Source organism: Equus caballus, chromosome 18 (assembly GCF_041296265.1).
Source record: "Equus caballus isolate H_3958 breed thoroughbred chromosome 18, TB-T2T, whole genome shotgun sequence".
In the NCBI taxonomy this organism is placed as follows: Eukaryota; Metazoa; Chordata; class Mammalia; order Perissodactyla; family Equidae; genus Equus; species Equus caballus.
Window position 1 is genome coordinate 20,444,630 of NC_091701.1, and position 17,560 is coordinate 20,462,189.

Consider the following 17,560-nt stretch of genomic DNA (forward strand, 5'->3'; position numbering starts at 1 on the left):
TAAATACTACACTCATTCATCTTCCATTAAAAAAGAAAAATCCCCCGAAAATATATTCCCCTTGCTTATTAAGACAGGTCCAAACTTCTCAACCAGAGATTTAAGGCTCCAAGTCCCCCATGCCTCATCCCAAATCATCTCTCAGAGTATCTCCAATTTGGCTCCTCTACTTCAATCTTGACAATCCTTATTGCCATCAACACACATGTCCATTTTTGCCCCTCCACTTACTCATGCCTTCCTCCCTCCTAACCACCAACTTGAAGTCTTATAAAACAAGTCTCTACTTCTCCAAAGTTTTCTTAACTCTAGTTCATCATCATCATCACAATAATGGTTACTGTTTATTCTCTGACAAATACATTTTGTCATAGTCAGAAGGAGCTTCCAATCCAAGTTATTATAGGTTAAAACACATTTATATATTGGTAACTGAAATTTGCATTAAGAGTTTTTGGCTTAAATCTGTAGTCACATTTGACTTGACTTACATAAAAACTGAGTTTAACATTGTCTACGTAAGCTACTGCAAGGGCCTAGAAATGAATTATTAGCATAGGCTGAATGTGACCTAAACAGAAGTTAATAAATACCTTTTGAAAATCAACAAATCTCGATTTATTTGTATCCAGCAGGAATCGCCTTCTGTTGGCACAAACCGGATTTCGGCAGATGTTCGGCTGTGTGTATTTGAACTGCTGTTCTACATCCTTGATCACCGTCTGACAGTCCAGGCACAGGAAAGTTCCACTCACGAGCTCCGGGTGAACTGGGTGAGTCCGCACCACTTGCCCACTGATGCGAGTGAGCAAACCAATTCTGGATGAGGTGAGTTCTCGAATTCTGTTTAAAGACACATGTTTCATTAGCAAATGTTCATTGCCAAACTAAGAAGTTTTTCTGTTTTAATGAGAGACTATTCAATGATAATTTATGCTTAAAAAAACAGAGGCCGGCCGGTGGCACAGCAGTTAAGTGCTCACGTTCCGCTTTGGTGGCCCGGGGTTCGCTGGTTCGGATCCCGGGTGCGGACATGGCACCGCTTGGCAAGCTATGCTGTGGTAGGCGTCCCACATATAAAGTAGAGGAAGATGGGCACAGATGTTAGCTCAGGGCCAGGCTTCCTCAGCAAAAAAGAGGAGGATTGGCAGCAGATGTTAGCTCAGGGTTAATCGTCCTCAAAACAAACAGACAAACAAACAGAAAACAAAAGAGACAAGGTACTCTTTGGAATCTCCTACAGGACTGATTCAGTCAACGTGCCCATTCCTAAATCACACAATATATATGCTATTCACAACAAAACACACAAACGAACATGAAAAACTAAATAAAGGACACCAAACAAATAAAATCACAATCAGAAAATAAGATGATTCCATTTTTGTTTTATATGAAAATAGATTTTTTGCTTACCTATAATTTCTAAATAAGCATGTATTACTTTCATAGTAAAGTTATCATGGGAAAAAATTTTATACTCAGAAGTTCAGAAACACTTCCTTTACTTCACAAACTCATTTTATATAAATAACTTGGTAATTTTATAAGTAATTTCAGCAAGTTAAGTTTTCAAAATATCACTTCAGTTTCTTCCAGTAAATTTATTCTTTAGATAACTGCTAATGGGAAAAACTGTTTAATAGTTATGCCATTTAAGCTCTGGCAAAAATTTCCATAGACTCATGAATTTCTCTGACTATTCTCAGTTTTTGTGTTTTCTCGCCTAACTTTTTCCCCAAATGTCCCTATGAGGTGCCCTAAAATATGACAATCCCCAGAAATTGCTTCACTTAACTTACTTCTCATCCCATTTCCCTAGAAAAATATATTTCTCCAAAACGAAACTTTCTGGATAATTGGGTATAACTCTTTACAGATCTAAGACTGCAACTTCTTGAGTTTTCTGACAATTAAGTGATGGCTATACTATTTGGTGAATTCCTCTTCTTCCAAAGAAGGGTTTCTTACTTGTGTCTGGTAGGTAGGTCTTGGAACGCAACATAAAAATCCTTAGCAAGAGGGATCTCTTTACGATCTTTGACGAAAGTTTTCAAGGCCCGACATAGGTAAGGGTAAACTCTGAAAAGCAAATAAAAAAAAACACATCAAGTGACATCTTCGAGAGGCTTACCAAGGCCTCCTTCCCCTCTCATGCTTGCCAACAGCTGAGACTAAGACATTTCATCTGGTTACAACCAAGTCTTAAAATTTAACTATGCAGGACACTTCCATCATCTAGCCCAGGTTTAGGAGCCTCTTTCAAACCTCTCCTATCCCATCACAAATAGATCTAAGACAACAGAAACATGAAAGACAAAATGCTGTACCCAAATATCTTCTATCTTTAAATAATCATTTAGCACTCACACTGCAGGCCACTCCTCTGTCCAAAATGACCCTACCTGGATAATCTGGGCGGTTTACAATGAAAGGCAGCATCCCATTTGGTGTCAAGGCCTAGTCTATCTTTCTAGGTTTAATTCTTGATTGGTAAGAAATAGATGAGGGCAGAGAAGGAACTTGTCTACTGATATAAGAGCAAATGGGCAGAAATGCTCCATTTAACTGGTTGACTGAAGCGTGCATGTCCTCTTGATATAAGTGCCCAATAGCTGTTGTAGGTTGGTTTGTTTCAGCAGTGGGATCTGGAAGTCCTCTGAAAAATTGGCTGCTTTCAGGAGACAGAACTGCTGTATGGCCTGTGCATGAGGTATGGGAGTAGGTGTTTCTACCACCAGGCCTGATTTTCTACCTCCCTCTCACTTCTCAGTACAACTTTTCCTGTCGTGTACTTTCACAGTAAATGCTGCTGCTTATTTCTCCAACTAATCTTGATGGTCAGCTAGGACTAGGAACATTGAGACAAGTCCTCCATCTCCAGTCCACCAGGCAAAGGAACAGGACTACGTCTCCTTAGTCCTGGAACATTTCTTTCACAGCTGTCCACCATGTTTATTTTAACCTGATTTTATTTACAGAGATTGTCACATTTATCGTTTATTTAATTCAACTGCAGACAAAGATCTGTGTAAAAGGTTGTTTCTTGCTTTATATAGCAATTAAAAACAAAACGAAAGCCTACATTATTAAATATAATGTCTAATTTCTGCCCAAAAAAATACTATTCAGCTACTAAAATGTTTTCAACAGATTTTATATGACATGGAAAAATATGTTGTATTGTTAAGTGAAAAGGGCAGGATGCTCTACCTACAGTCTGATCCCAATAATTACATACACACAGAAATATATCAGAATGGGCCAGGAGAGCTCTAGGAAACTCTGCTCTTGCAGACTTGGAAGGCTCTTGGAACTCTGTTGCAACAGATCTGTAATGGTGGTTATCTACAGGTGCTGGCATTACAATGTACAGATGATTCTGTTCTCCCTACTTTTCTCTATTTTCTGTAATATACACGTATTACTTTTATAATCAGGAAAAAATCTCAAACTTTAAGAGAACAACAACGTCATTGCTGTAAAGACATCCCTGATGCAGAAGAGGACCCACATGCACACTTTCTCAAAACACCTATTCCTGGGGAGGAGGAGAACCAAACGAATGACACAGCAACAGCACTGAATGCCTGATACAAGGTGAGCTCTCCTCTTAAAACCTGAGAAAACTATATAGAAAGCAAAGGTTTTCAACAGTCGCATGTGAAAAATATTCAGCTCCACAAAGGCCTAATTAGCTCAGAGCAGTACTAAAATGATCACTGGGTTATCAAAGGCCTCTGTGACAGCCGCCCGTCTGCCTCACAAATGAACATTTCCAGTACATGAACTGCTGGCCTCCTAGGCTCAATGCCTATTTAAAGCAAAGAAGATGAATACACCCATACCTGTAGAACTCCTCTTGAATGGTGGTGGAAAGTTGCTGGTTAAATTGTTCCAGGTCCACAAAACTCACAACCAATGTGTTTCTCTCGGGACGAATTAGCTCCTCTGCTAACTGCAGGTACTTAATTTCGCCATCACTGTTCTGGAACCTGCAGACACATGCAAGTCAGATTAAAGTGAAGAATTGGCAGTAAAAAGAAGAATCTGGAGGCCTGAATAATTCTGTGTATTGGCTAAAGATCATCAGCTTTAGGATCAGACAGGCCCATTTTAGTATTTCTGTAACTCAAGGCAAGTTATTTATGCCCTCTAAAGCTGCCCCTCTCCTTTTTGGAACAAAATTCTAAAAAAAACAAAACAGATGAGGACATCACCTTATTTCATAAGTTTACTGTGGAGGTTAAATGAGGGAACTCCTGCAAAGTGCTTTGTGCAGACCCTGGAACACAGAAAAACTGGGTCTTCCGATTTTAACCTGAATGTCTTGATTTAATATTTTCTAATCAACAAACACTATTTCTTTATTATTCTTATGTATAATTAAGATTGGAAAATATTAAATCAAGACATTCAGGTTAAAAATCCAAAGATTCAATTTTTATAGGGAAAACTGACAGATGAGTTGCTGATTTAAGAACCAGAATAAAAATAAATACAGAAATGAGGTGCTTCACTGCCCAGTATCTCAGGAAAACAGAAAGATACACATACACAAAATAAAGCTGGTGTGTTTGTTTCCAAAAGCAGTATTATACAAACATATTTGCTTTTTCTTCTTTTAACACAACATGCAAATTAGTTTTGAGGCAAAATCAACTCCTTCTTTCGTTACAGCATATTCTGACTCTTATATTTATTGAACAACATCTACCTACAAAGCACTAGGCCAGAGGTACCTGAACCTGAAAATGACAATGTTGTTCCTGCCCTAGGGTTGACACTCTCTAGGAGACATTCCTACTAAAGAGGGGTACAAGACAACCTAAATGTCCAGGACAAATGAATAAAGAAAATGTGGTAGACACATACAACGGAATACCATTCAGCCTTAAAAAAGGAAATTCTGCAATATGTGACACCATGGATGAAACTTGACACTAAGCTAAGTGAAATAAGCCAATCACAGAAAGGCAAATACTGTGTGATTCTACTTATATATGAAGTATCTAAAATAGTCAAATTCATAGAATCAAAGAGTGCAATGGTGGTTGCCAGGGGCCGGAGGAAGGTACTAATCAACGGGCATAAAGTTTCAATCAAGCAAGATGCATAAGCTCTAAGAGACCTACTGCACAACAGTGTAACTATAGTCAACAATAACATACTGTACAGTTAAAAATCTGTTAAGGGCCAGCCGCGGTGGCCCAGTGGTTAAGTTTGGCACACTCCACTTTGGCAGCCTGGGTTCAGTTCCTGGGCACAGACCTATACCACTCATCTGTCAGTGGCCATGCTGTGGTGGTGGCTCATACACACAAAAAGGAAGATTGGCAGTGGACGTTAGCTCAGGGCGAATCTTCCTCACCCAAAAAAAATAATAAAGATAAATAAATGATGGGCTGGCCCCTTGGCCGAGGGGTTAAGTTCGTGCACTCCACTTCAGTGGCCCAGGGTTTCACCAGTTTGGATCCTGGGCACGGACCTAGCAGTGCTCATCAAGCCACGCTGAGGCAGCGTCCCACATAGCACAACCAGAAGGACCTACAACTAGAATATACAACTATATACTGGGGGGCTTTGGAGAGAAGAAGAAAAAAGTAATAAAATAAATGAAACTAAAAAAATATATCTGTTAGGAGGGCAGATCTCATGTTAAGTGTTCTTTCCATAATAAAATAAAAAAAAGAAAAAGAGAAAAAAGGAAAAAAAGGAGGAGGTAAAGAAATGTGATAAGGGAATATAAACTAATTGTGCCTAACAGGAACATCTAGAAAGGCTTCTTGCATATAAAAGGTGGCACTGGAGTTCAGCCTTGAAAGACTTTTAAAATTTGAAAGAAGGGGCTGGCCCAGTGGTGTGGTGGTTAAGTTCGTGCACTTCGCTTCAGCAGCCTAGGATTCACCAGTTCGGGTCCTGGGCGTGGACCTACACAGCACACATCAAGCCATGCCATGGTGGCATCCCACATAGAAGAACTAGACAGACTTAGACAACTATGTACTGGGGCTTTGAGGAGGAAAAAAAAAAAATTTGAAAGAACGAGTGGTGGATAGACAGGCTACAGATGTTTGCAAGTATGTGGCAAAGTCAGAAAAGGCATGGGAGGAGTGTGGATGATGACAGGCCAGCTATGGAAGATGAAACTGGAAAGAGGAGTTGTGAAGAATTTGGACATTATTCCATACGCAATGGCAAATCAAAGTTGGTTATTTTGAGAGGGAGTTAACATTTTTTTCCCAACAAAGTACAGGGATTATTCGTCTTGCTCATCATTATCCCCAGCATCTAGATGCATGGTAAACTGCAAGGTAGCGAGAGCAATTATATAATTTGTCAAAATGAAACATTAGTTGAGGATCTTTGTAACATGGTGTGGTGCCCAGGTGGGGTTAAGGGTGGGATTCACATTCAAGGTGAAGTGACTGACAGGTAAAGACATAATGTCGTATTACCAGAGATAATGGAAAATGGCATCTTGGGAGCACAAGGGAAGAAAGGACTGGCGCTACCTGAAAGGTTTATAGCGGTTCACAAAGGAGGTATGAGTCTTTCGGATGAACAGCTGTCAGGCAGGGAATAACAATGCCAAAGGTGGGGAAATATAAATTAAATGATGGTTTTATGTATATCAGAATTTCATAAGACAGCAGAATTATTCACAATCGTAAAAGTGTGGAGGCAACTCAAGTGTCCACGGAAGGATGAACAAACAAAATGTGGTATATACACACGATGAAGTATTATTCAGCCTTAAGAAGGAAATTCTGGCACATGCTACAACATGAATGACTCTTGAAGCCTTTATGCTAAGTGCAATAAGCTGGTCACAAAAGGACAAATATCATATGACTCCAAGTATGAGACATACCTAAAGTAGTCAAATTCATAGACAGAAAGTAGATTGGTGGTTGCCAGGTGCTGGGGTGGGAGGAATGCGGAGTTAGCGTTTAGCAGGTGCAGAGTTTCAGTTTGGGAAGACAAGTTCTGGAGATGGAAGGGGGTGATGGCTGCATCAACAGTGAATATACTTAACGCCACCGAACTCTACGCTTGAAAAAGGTGAAAACACTAAGTTTTATGTTATGTATATTTTACTACAATTAAAAAGAAGAATTTCCTAAGACATTCCAAAGTGTTTACACTTCATTCCGAAGGCAGGAGAGTCTGTCTTAGGGAAAGCAGTGATGTATCTGCACCATCTAAGAGAAATAACTGGTGGCAGTGGAGGAATGCCAGGGAGGGGGTTCCGAGAGGCCAGGAGCCTAGAAGGCAACTGAAAAAAAAAGTGGGGATGGGGGCTGGAAGGAAAGGAAGCAAGCAGGGGATGGAGGGCGTCTGTTCAGCTACTTTTAAGCAGGGCGGGGCTCGCCCTCACCCAGCATCCGTCAAACCGCAGGGTTCGCCCTAGTACTTTCATCTCCACGAGCCCCCAGCACCAGGGGCCTCGCTAGCTGTCCAATCCGGGCTCTGCGAGGATCCCAAGGCCAGTTCGGCCTCCCACTCCACCCTGCCGACGTGTGGCCTAACCGGACTCGTTACTGATCGTCGCCGAGCCTCAGTGTCCGCGCAGGTCACCAGGGGCTACACGACCGCTGGCCTTACAGGCAGCGAGGACCGAGAGATGGGACTAAAGCGCTTAGCACAGGACACTGGGCGCAGCGAGAGTGTGCAGAAGGCCTCGAGATGGATTCTACCCCTGGAAACCAGCCCCGCCGTCCTTGGCTCCTCGCGGCGGCAGGGATAAGCCCCAAGTGGGGCGTGGGCCGCTCTCCAAGGCGCGCGACCCCTCGGTTCCAGAAGACGCAAGGGCCCTCGGGTTCAGGGCCCCCGGGCTCCGGAAGTGGGGAGGGGTAGGGAGGGGAGGAGCAGTTCCGCGAGGAAGGGGCGCCCGCAGACTTACTCCTCCAAGAAGTCCAGGAACAGTTTCTGGCACTTCTCGGCCACCTCGTCGCGGACCTCCAGGTGCTGGCTGCCGGCGCCCGGCTCCGCTGCCGCCGCGAGGTCCATGGCTGCCGAGCGCGGAGGGGCCACCACGCTCGACCGCCACGAGTCGCTTCCCCCCGGACGCCGTCGCTTTGCGCGCGTCGCCGCCGCCCCGCCCCCTCGCTCCCACCGGGCCCGCCGGAGCCAATCGTGGCGCAGGAGCCGGGGCGATTTCGCGCCAAACCTGCCCAATGAGCTCGGCTTCCCCCTCAGCCCCGCCCACGGAGCGGGGATTTCGCGCCAAATGCAAAGATGTGGAGAAAGGCCGGGGTTCTGCCTTTGCGCCTGCGCAGTGTGGTCGTGTTTTGGGGAGTTTGGCATCTGGAGCAAGTGAAAAGGTCGGATCTTTGTTGTGTGTTTTCTCAAATGTTCTTCAAATCATTCCACTGATATTAATTGAGCAGTAGGCGTAAGGCTCTATGGGAGAGAAAAATGATAAGATTTAGACTTCCTGTTTGAGTGGTCTAACTGGAGGAAGTAAACTGTAAACCACCGGGTAAACCTCTAAAAGAGCCTCAAGAGATGTAGAAACAGTACCGGGGAGATGGGGAGTTGGCAGTTATTCTCATTGGTGTTGACCGGGGAAAATCAGCGAAATATTTGACACTGTTGATAATTCCTCTTTTAAACGCACTCTTGCGCGCCCCTGATCTTCCTTCCCCCACTCTTTGGCCGTTTCCTGACTTCACTCGCTTGATTTTTCTCCTATCTCGTTGGCATTCCTGGTGAGCCTGCTTTGTGCACCCCTCTCCTTCAGCGAGTCCCTTAAATGTTCTGGTCCTAGAGCCCTCGTTTCCCATAAAGGAGCTCTCTTGGGCGACCCCCTTCACTCCTTTGGCTTCCGTTCACGTCTCGGTGCTGATGACTTCTCAGTGTGTATCACCAACCAGTACTCTTTCCTGGGCCTCCAAGAGATTAAGAGAAGCCTGGACCACTTCCATTTTTTGAGGCCTCTAGCCTATTAAAAAAAATTTTTTTTTTAATGCCAAACAGGGTGACAAATTATAGTAATTCTTTTAACACACACATACAAATACACTATTCACAAGATATTTACAAGGTTTAACAAAAATACTCATTGCTGGTGTACTCTGGTGTAGTACCTAATTTGTGGCCCTGTATCCCTCAGCCCTTTCCCAGCTTCACAGTCTGCCTGCCTGCTGTACATCACCGCTTGTATGTGTGTTAGGAACCTCAGACTCAACAAGCTTCATGATATTCACAACCTCTTGCCCTAAGAATGGGTCCAGGAGATATCCAGGAGCAGTTTGCTAACCAGATTCTGCCTCATCCTCTCAAAAGGCCTCATTCTTTTCTTTCCTATTTTTCCTTTCCTCCCTTCTCTTCCTCTTCTTTCCTCAGGGTAGATTTTTCAGAACTAAAGTACCATGTACAGAAGGAAAAAAAATCAAAGAACAAGAGTGCAGAGCGCCAGGCTAATTTGCAGCTTTGCCCACTGAGAAAATTGGGACTTCCTATTCTCAGCCCTCTGCACCTCACAGGTCCTGCCTTCCTCCTTCAGACATGCACCTCTGGACCAGAATAGGAGATGAGGTCTCAAAGTAGGGATACCTTCCATAGCAGGAGAAGGGTGTGAGTTATGAAACCTCTCTGTACAGTGTCCCAGAGAGTTATATGCCTTGGGTGTGTGTGTGTGTGTGTGTGTGTGTGTGTGTGTGTGTTTAGGCCTGAGACTGCTATCCTTAGAAAGGCCTGCTTGCAAGCTTGGCCTTTGGGAACCTGACTGGTAAACAGTTCCCTACACTGATAAGACACTTTCTCTAAATGATAAAGGTGGCTCACAGTGTCTAAAATGTTTGTACAAACAGTGTGGTTTATGCTGAATATCTCCTGAGAGTCTGGAATCTTGGCATGTGCTAAGTAGAGGGTGCCTATGGGGACCAGCCCCCAGTAAAAATTGCTGGGCTTCTCTAATGAGCTTCCCTGATAGACAAGGTGACATGTGTGTCGCCACAGTTTGTTGCAGGGGAGGAATTAAAGCACATTCTGTATGACTCCATAGAGGAAGGACTCGAGGAAGCTTGTGCTTGGTCTCTGGACTCCCCACGTGCCTTTTTTCCTTGCTGATTTTATTTTCTACCCTTTCACAGTAATAAATCATAGCTGTGAGTACAATTATCTGCCGAGTCCTGCAAGTCCTCCTAGCAAATCACTGAACCTGAGGATGGTTTTGACGACCCTCAACACAATGTATATATTTTTTTACCTTCTTATAATAGAAAATTTCCAACATGCACAAATGTAGACAGAATAGTATAATGAACTTCCATTCTAGAGCCCCAGTAACCATCAACGTGTGGCCAATCCTGTCCCAGCCACACACCCCATCTGCTTTCCCGTCTCCATTATTATCATCTTAATTTATTTTAGAATAGTCTTAGATTTACTAAAAATTGCAAAGATAGTACAGAGTTTTTGTGTATTCTCTGCCCATTTTTCCCTACTGTTACATCTTACATCACTGTAGTTCATTTGTCACAACTAAAGACCCAGCTTCAGTACAGTACTATTAACTAAACTCCATACTTTATTTGGATTTCACTAGTTTTCTTCTAATTGGGTCCTTTTTCTCTTCCAGGATCCCATCCAGATACCACATTACACTGAGTTGTCACATCTCCTTGGTCTCCTTTGGTCTGTGATGATTTCTCAGACTTTCCTTGGTTTCGATGACATTGATAGTTTTGGGCGTATTGCTCAGATATTGTGCAAAATATCCCTCAGCTGGGATTTGTCTGATGTTTTTCTCATGATTAGACTGTGGTTAGGGTTTCAGGAAGAAGACCATAGAGGTAAAGTACAATTCTCACCATTCCCTTAGGATTTTGAAGTGAATCCTAGATATCATATGATTTCATATGCAGATATTTCAGAATGAAGTTTTAAAAGGTAAGGGCTCTTTTTCCTGAGACATATCTTTGGCCGGGTAGGAGCCTTCCTTCAAACAGCTGTAGCAGTACAGGTTAATGATGCTGATTCTTTTTAATCTAATTGTAATATTTTCCTGGATTACCAAGACTTCGACTTAGTTTGAATAAAGCCAGCAGATTAAATTTTTATGTGCTTTATTTTAGGGGGTGTGCAATATTCAGTAAGATATCTATCAAATCATATTATGAAATATTTTCTTCCAAATACAGTCAATCCTCATCTTATAAAATATTTAATATATCCTACCTCTTATGAACAAAATAAGAAAATTATATGCTAGCTGCTGACCAGTGAGCTTTTAGCCTTTTTAGTCATTTGCCTTCTTTTTTAGTTACTTCCAGGTGAGAAGTTTGATCATGATGTCTATGAAAGGTAGGAGTGAGGGCAGTGGAAACGATGGCAGTTTTTACCTATTTTTATATAACACATTTAATTTTTCCCCAAAGCTGAATACCAGAATTATATGGGCACACACACACATACGCAGTTACTAAAAAAAATGTAAAACTGTCATACTTCTCAAATCATAATGACATCATTTTAACTATACCTTACTTATATTATTATAAGTTAAGAAATGAGAAACTGTATATAAATTTACTCATATTTTTATAGCTATTATGAAAAATGGATAAGTTATAGTATATCTATATTATTTTAATATTGATTTGACAGCTTTTAATCATCTGTTTTACAAAATGTGTTCCATATTTTGTCTCCCAGTGGTTGTTAGACTATTCTTGGAAACAAGTATTAATATGTTTGTTTGAAGTGAAAAACAAAGTTGGATTTTTTTTTCTAACAAGACAGTAAGTATGATTTACCTGATTGATTTACAGTGAGGATGGACTTTGCTAAGTGAGTTATGGGGTGGACCTTCCTGGACATTGAATGACCTAAGTCTTTAGCTCCAAAGTTTTGACCAAAATACATTTAAAGAACATTATAAATTGAAAGCACTTTATTTAAAAAATTATATAAGCCATGTTTTGGTGAAATTAACGTTTTTTTCTCTTCTTCTCAAGTTTCAGAAAGATTCGGGCAGCAGAAACAGATTGAGGAATCCTCAGAAGAGATGGTGGGAAAGCCTTGGAGTAGATGTGATCACCAGAGAACCTCTGAAGAAAGAGAAGGTAGGTTCAAGTATGAAACCCTGGGGAATACCAACATTTAAGGGGAGGCTGAGGAGGAACATGCCATGGGAGAGACTGGGAAAGAACAGCCAGAGAAATAGGAGGAGAATCTGAAAAGCCAAAAGAGAAGATTCTAGAACTAATTGTTGTCAGTGGTGAACGCTGCACAGTGGTCAAGGAGGCTAGAGACTGAACATGGTGGAAGGTGTTTTAGGAACGTGGAGGGGGCAGAAGTTGGATTGCAGGAGAGTAAAGGTGAGTGAAGGTGAGGAAGCAGAGTAAGTAACTGGCGGCCACTCTTTACTAAGCTGGGCTGCAAAGAGAGAGTGGATTGTAAGGGACCTGCTCTGCTCTATCTGGATTGAGAGGCCCTTGACACAAGCTTTGGTGCTTTTGAAACCATTGGCTGTTGGAGCAAAGGAGAAGGGAGAAAGACAGCCAGCCAAGTCAGCAGTTACCCCCTCCTGCTGGCAACCCAGAATAAGGGAGACTACACGGCCCCCAACTTTTGTGATGGAATGTGTGAGTGTCCCGCTCCAGGGAGGCCTCCTGCTACTCCCTCCTTCATTCATATGGCCAGGGTCACCACCTGTAGTAGGCAAGGTCAGCGCTGCTAACGTCTAGTCCAACTCTACCAGCCTGGCCCTTCACCCTGGAGTAAGGAGAACTTTATTCCATATTGTACAGAGGCACCAGATGGGCTAGCAGCTTTCCTGTGTATAGGCCTTCTCTCTCCAAGAACCTTGGCCTTAGCTAATCCCACTTCTCCCCAGAAGGTAAATATGGGTAAATCTTTTTCTCTACACGATAAAGGAGTGCTCGCTTAGAACTTTGCACCAGAATCCAGTCATATCTGGAAGGACGTTTTATATGCCGAGTAGATGGCATAGCTTAAACAGTTAAGCACCTGAACTCTGGACTTGAATCCTGGCTCCACAACTTAAGAAATTTTGGTTAAATTCCTTAACCTCTCTGTGCAATGGATTTTTATCTGTGAGATAATAATAGTAGCTGCTAATAGGGCTGTCGTTGTAGGATTAAATGAGATTGTATATATAAAGTGCATCATAATATATGTAAATATGCCTGGCACATATTAGATATTATATTCTATTTAACCCTAGTCAGGGCTGATTCATTATAACTATTTGTTTCTAAATTATTTCCCATAGAGATGTACTCATATAACATAAGTGCATTATGGTATACCCTGTGTGTGTGTGTGCATGTGTAACCTTGCTTTGAGTACTTTTATGAGTGCTCAGCCAAAGAGAGCCGCTATAGGCCACTATGCTGTGTATTCTGTACCAGTGAAGGGTGGTTAGCCCATCACACTGCACATCACCGTCTGCTGAAGTGAAGTGTTCTGCAACTCAGCTGTACTTAAGACCAGCAGTTGGAGATTGGTGGAAGACGGATGTTATGAAAGGCCTTGTAAACATCAGTGCCACCTGGGAGGAGAGAGCAAGAATGGTATGACATGTGCCTGGGAGAAACTATGGCCAAGGCATGTCTTAATTTCAGAGTTTTTGAGGAGGCCCAAGAGCAAATGCCAATGTTCCAGGAAGGCATTTCCCTAAGGCCTGTGTTGTGAGGATGCATATAGGGCTGATTTGTCGGGAACCCATGCCCCGGACCCAGAGACCCCTTACTAACACAGGGTCTGTGTCCATATTCTTAAACCTGTCTGCTTACTGTCCCACCTCCTCTGTGAGGCTTTCTGACCTCCCAGCCTGTGGTTCTCCTTCCTTTCTCTGAACTCTGGAAATATTACATCACCCGGTTGGCACATGTAGTTTTCTGCCTTGATTTAGTTGGTTTTCTTTTCAGGTTGTTATCTCGATGTCAGACATTTTTATTGATTGATTAAAACTGGGAACCTGGGAAGACTTAAAATCTTCTAAGAAACCAAAGAGCACATTTTCTTAAAAAAATTTTTTAGGGCCGTCCTGGTGGCACAGGGGTTAAGTTCGAATGTTCCGCTTCTCAGTGGCCTGGGCTTTGCCGGTTCGGATCCCGGGTGTGGTCATGGCACCTCTTAGCAAAAGCCATGCTGTAGTAGGCATCCCACGTATGAAGCAGAGGAAGATGGGCATGGATGTTAGCTCAGGGCCGTCTTCCTCAGCAAAAAGAGGAGGATTGGCAGTAGTTAGCTCAGGGCTAATCTTAAAAAAAAAAATTTGTTATGGAAAATTTCAAACATATGAAAAAGGAGAGAAAAGAGAATTATGTATCTACCACTTAGTTTAATCTTGGATCTATAACCCCACCATCTTCTCCTGCTGCCAAATTATTTGGGAATGAATTTCTGACATCATATAATTTTTTTGGTAAATATTCTAATATGTATCTCCAAAAGGTAAACATTCTTTAAAAAAACATACTCACTATATCAGACGTTCTTATGCACCCCTTCAGATCCTCCCAGGCTTACCTGTTGCTCATTCCGGTTCCACTCACGAACCGCTGAGGAACCAGCTCCTGCCTCTCAGAAGCACCCCGGAGGAGAGGGGGAGTCAGGGGCCTGGAGAATCTTTGATCGACAGAAAAGGAGAGCCAGGGTTTAAATTTCTTGCTGTTAACCAATCCCCTACCAATGGATATTCAGATTAGGTTAGGGTTTTTTTTCCCTCCCTTCTTCCCCTTGCTCCCCATTAGAAACAACAGTGCAATAAACATCTTTGTATGTGTGCATTTCTGGAGAATAAATTTCTTTTTTCTTTTTTGAGGATGATTAGCCCTGAGCTAACTACTGTCAATCCTCCTCTTTTTGCTGAGGAATACTGGCTCTGAGCTAACATCCATACCCATCTTCCTCTACTTTATATGTGGGACACCTACCACAGCATGGCTTTTGCCAAGTGGTGCCATGTCTGGTATACCTGGGATCTGAACTGGCAAACCCCGGGTCGCCGAGAAGTGGAACATGCAAACTTAACCGCTGCGCCACCAGGCCAGCCCAGGAGGATAAATTTCTGAACGGCTGCTCCTAGGTGAAAGGGAATGAACGTTGTACATTTTCATAAGCTGCCATATTGCTTTTCAGTAAGATTGTAGCAATTTATTCTCTTGGCAAAGCACACGGCATTTTTATTTTAAGATAAATAAGAACCTGAAGGCAAACGGGTTAAGTTCTGACCTTAGAATCAGAGGTCACTGTCTGCCAATGGGGAACGATTATTTGGGCAACAGAAACTACCTAGTGCCCCTAAAATCTCAGCCATCCCCAAACTTTGCTACATTCATTCATTTATTCAATCAGGCAACAAATATTTAATGAGTACCTACTATGCGTCAGGACTAGGATAGGTACTAGTGATAACTGCAGTGAATGAAACAGACAAAAGTGCCTGCCTGTCTGGAGCTTTCATTCTAGAGGGCCAGGAGCACTGGAGCACACTGAAGACTTGATATAATTCGTTACTTCTTGACATGGAGACTCAACCAGCTAAACTGTTTCTGTTACAGTTTAGGGCCCAATAATTACCCAGTATTTTGCAAAGAGATAAAATGCATCTCCTTTGCTTGAAATTGAAAAAGGAACTTTCACATCCCATTCTTCAAGACGAAAGAGATTCGTACTCTTCATGAGCAGTTGCGGCAGGCTGCGCAGGCATCCTGGGTTAGTCAGCCATCTTTTCTCAGCCCCAGCAGACTCATCTGAGGCATAGCAGACTGGTGGGTTGACAGGCAGCTCAGAACAAGATGCACTTACGAGCAGTTCAGATGGAACCAACTGAAACATTTTTCTGATCTAAATGGAATCTTTTTGCTGAGGAAGCCTGGCTCTGAGGTCACATCCGTGCCCGTCTTCCTCTACTTTATACGTGGGACGCCTACCACAGCATGGCTGCCAAGCGGTGCCATGTCCGCACCCAGGATCCGAACCAGCGAACCCCGGGCCGCCGAGAAGCGAAACGTGCGAACTTAACCGCTGCGCCACCGGGCCAGCCCCCTGAGCAACCTTTTAGAAAGCATTGGGTTGCACGGTGTGTGGGAGGCAGCAAGGACAGCTAGTGATTAATGAAATAAAAAAAATTCTGCGGAACATAAGAAACAAAAAAGACGGCTAGTGTGATTCCTGGCATGACTTCAACTAGAATGTCTGTGGTGTGGCGTGTGTGGGTTTTGTCATTAGATTTTTAATTAACAAGAACAAAGGGCTGGAGTGCTTTGTGCTGCTCCCGGTTCCTTCTGTGCTACGGCTCAGTGTGTGCACTCTGTCCTCAGTCGTCAGCATGTTGGGGTGTCCTGCAGTGGGCAGCCACTTTGTAGATAGGGCTCTTAGAAACTTACTACCTAATGATGGAGGTAGGATATGAATACAACTACAGATTGTGGAAATATGCAAGTATACCAAAATACATAAAGTATAACATGATATAAAAGTAGAAAGGAGAAACAGAGGATTCTAATTAGGATGTTTTCTGTAAAATGAGATAATCTATTGGGAGGCAAAAAATTATTGATTCCTTATTTTATGGTAAATTATAATTTTTTTTTAAAGATTTTATTTTTCCTTTTTCTCCCAAAGACTCCCGGTACATAGTTGTGTATTTTTAGTTGTGGGTCCTTCTAGTTGTGGCATGTGGGATGCCACTTCAGCATGGCTTGATGAGCAGTGCCATGTCCGCGCCCAGGATTCGAACTGGCGAAACCCTGGGCCACCAAAGCAGAGCATGCGAACTTGGCCATGGGGCCGGCCCCAGTAAATTATCATTTTAACAATTGCAAGTAATACACATTCACTGAGGAAAAGCAGAGATACAGATAAACAAAAATCTGCCCCAAATTGTATCACACAGAAGTATTGTTTGTTAATATCTTGGTTAGGTACGTCTCTCCATGGGAAACACACTATTGTACAAGGTATTTTTTTTAACAACTCAACAATATATCATCAATGTCTTTTCAGTTGATAAATATATTTCATTGTTATTTTAATGGCTATCTAGATTACTATGAAGTCCATCCATGTAGTATATTTTTACAAATTTAATTTAAATCTTTAGATAACTTTTTGATGAAGAATTAATGAGTAGAAGGGGAAAACATTTTAATACTTTTGATATATGTTGCCAAACTGCCCTCCAGAAAAATTGAACAGTCTTGCCAGCATTATGGTAGTACCATTGCAGTTTTTTTCCTCCTTGCCAATGTAAATGGGAAAAACGACACCACATTTAGTTTTTACATATACTCTAATGATTTCCTAGGGCACCTTACCAGCTTTCAATAAATATAGTTCAGTGGGTTGCACTAAACCTGGATTTCTTTGTTCCATTGTGGCTTATACAAGGGTACTCTCTCCTGTTGCATTTGACACAGGGTGCTAACCCTGGGATTGCATCTTCCTCATTGTCTTGGTCCTCAGAAGAGGAATCTGAGACAGAGATTTGGGTGCGGAGAATTGTAGGGGAATGCTCTCAGGATCAGTACCTAGTGGAGATAAGGAAAGCACGATAGGGTAAAGGAAGAAGTTGGGC

General features: G+C 42.5%; 1 protein-coding gene across 2 annotated transcripts in view; it reads right to left on the reverse strand.

The window, feature by feature from the left end:
• Nucleotides 1–8,237, reverse strand: part of MCM6 (minichromosome maintenance complex component 6) — a 31,352-nt gene extending 23,115 nt beyond the window's left edge. For both annotated transcript variants that reach the window (XM_023622844.2, XM_001489698.7), the window contains exons 1-4: nucleotides 7,907–8,237; nucleotides 3,849–3,995; nucleotides 1,972–2,082; nucleotides 594–843 (exon numbers count right to left, since the gene is read on the reverse strand). In XM_023622844.2, the coding sequence (XP_023478612.1) occupies nucleotides 594–843; nucleotides 1,972–2,082; nucleotides 3,849–3,995; nucleotides 7,907–8,013 (615 nt within the window). In that variant the 5' untranslated portion in view covers nucleotides 8,014–8,237. The remainder of the gene's footprint in view (nucleotides 1–593; nucleotides 844–1,971; nucleotides 2,083–3,848; nucleotides 3,996–7,906) is intronic.
• Nucleotides 8,238–17,560: the final 9,323 nt, after the last annotated feature.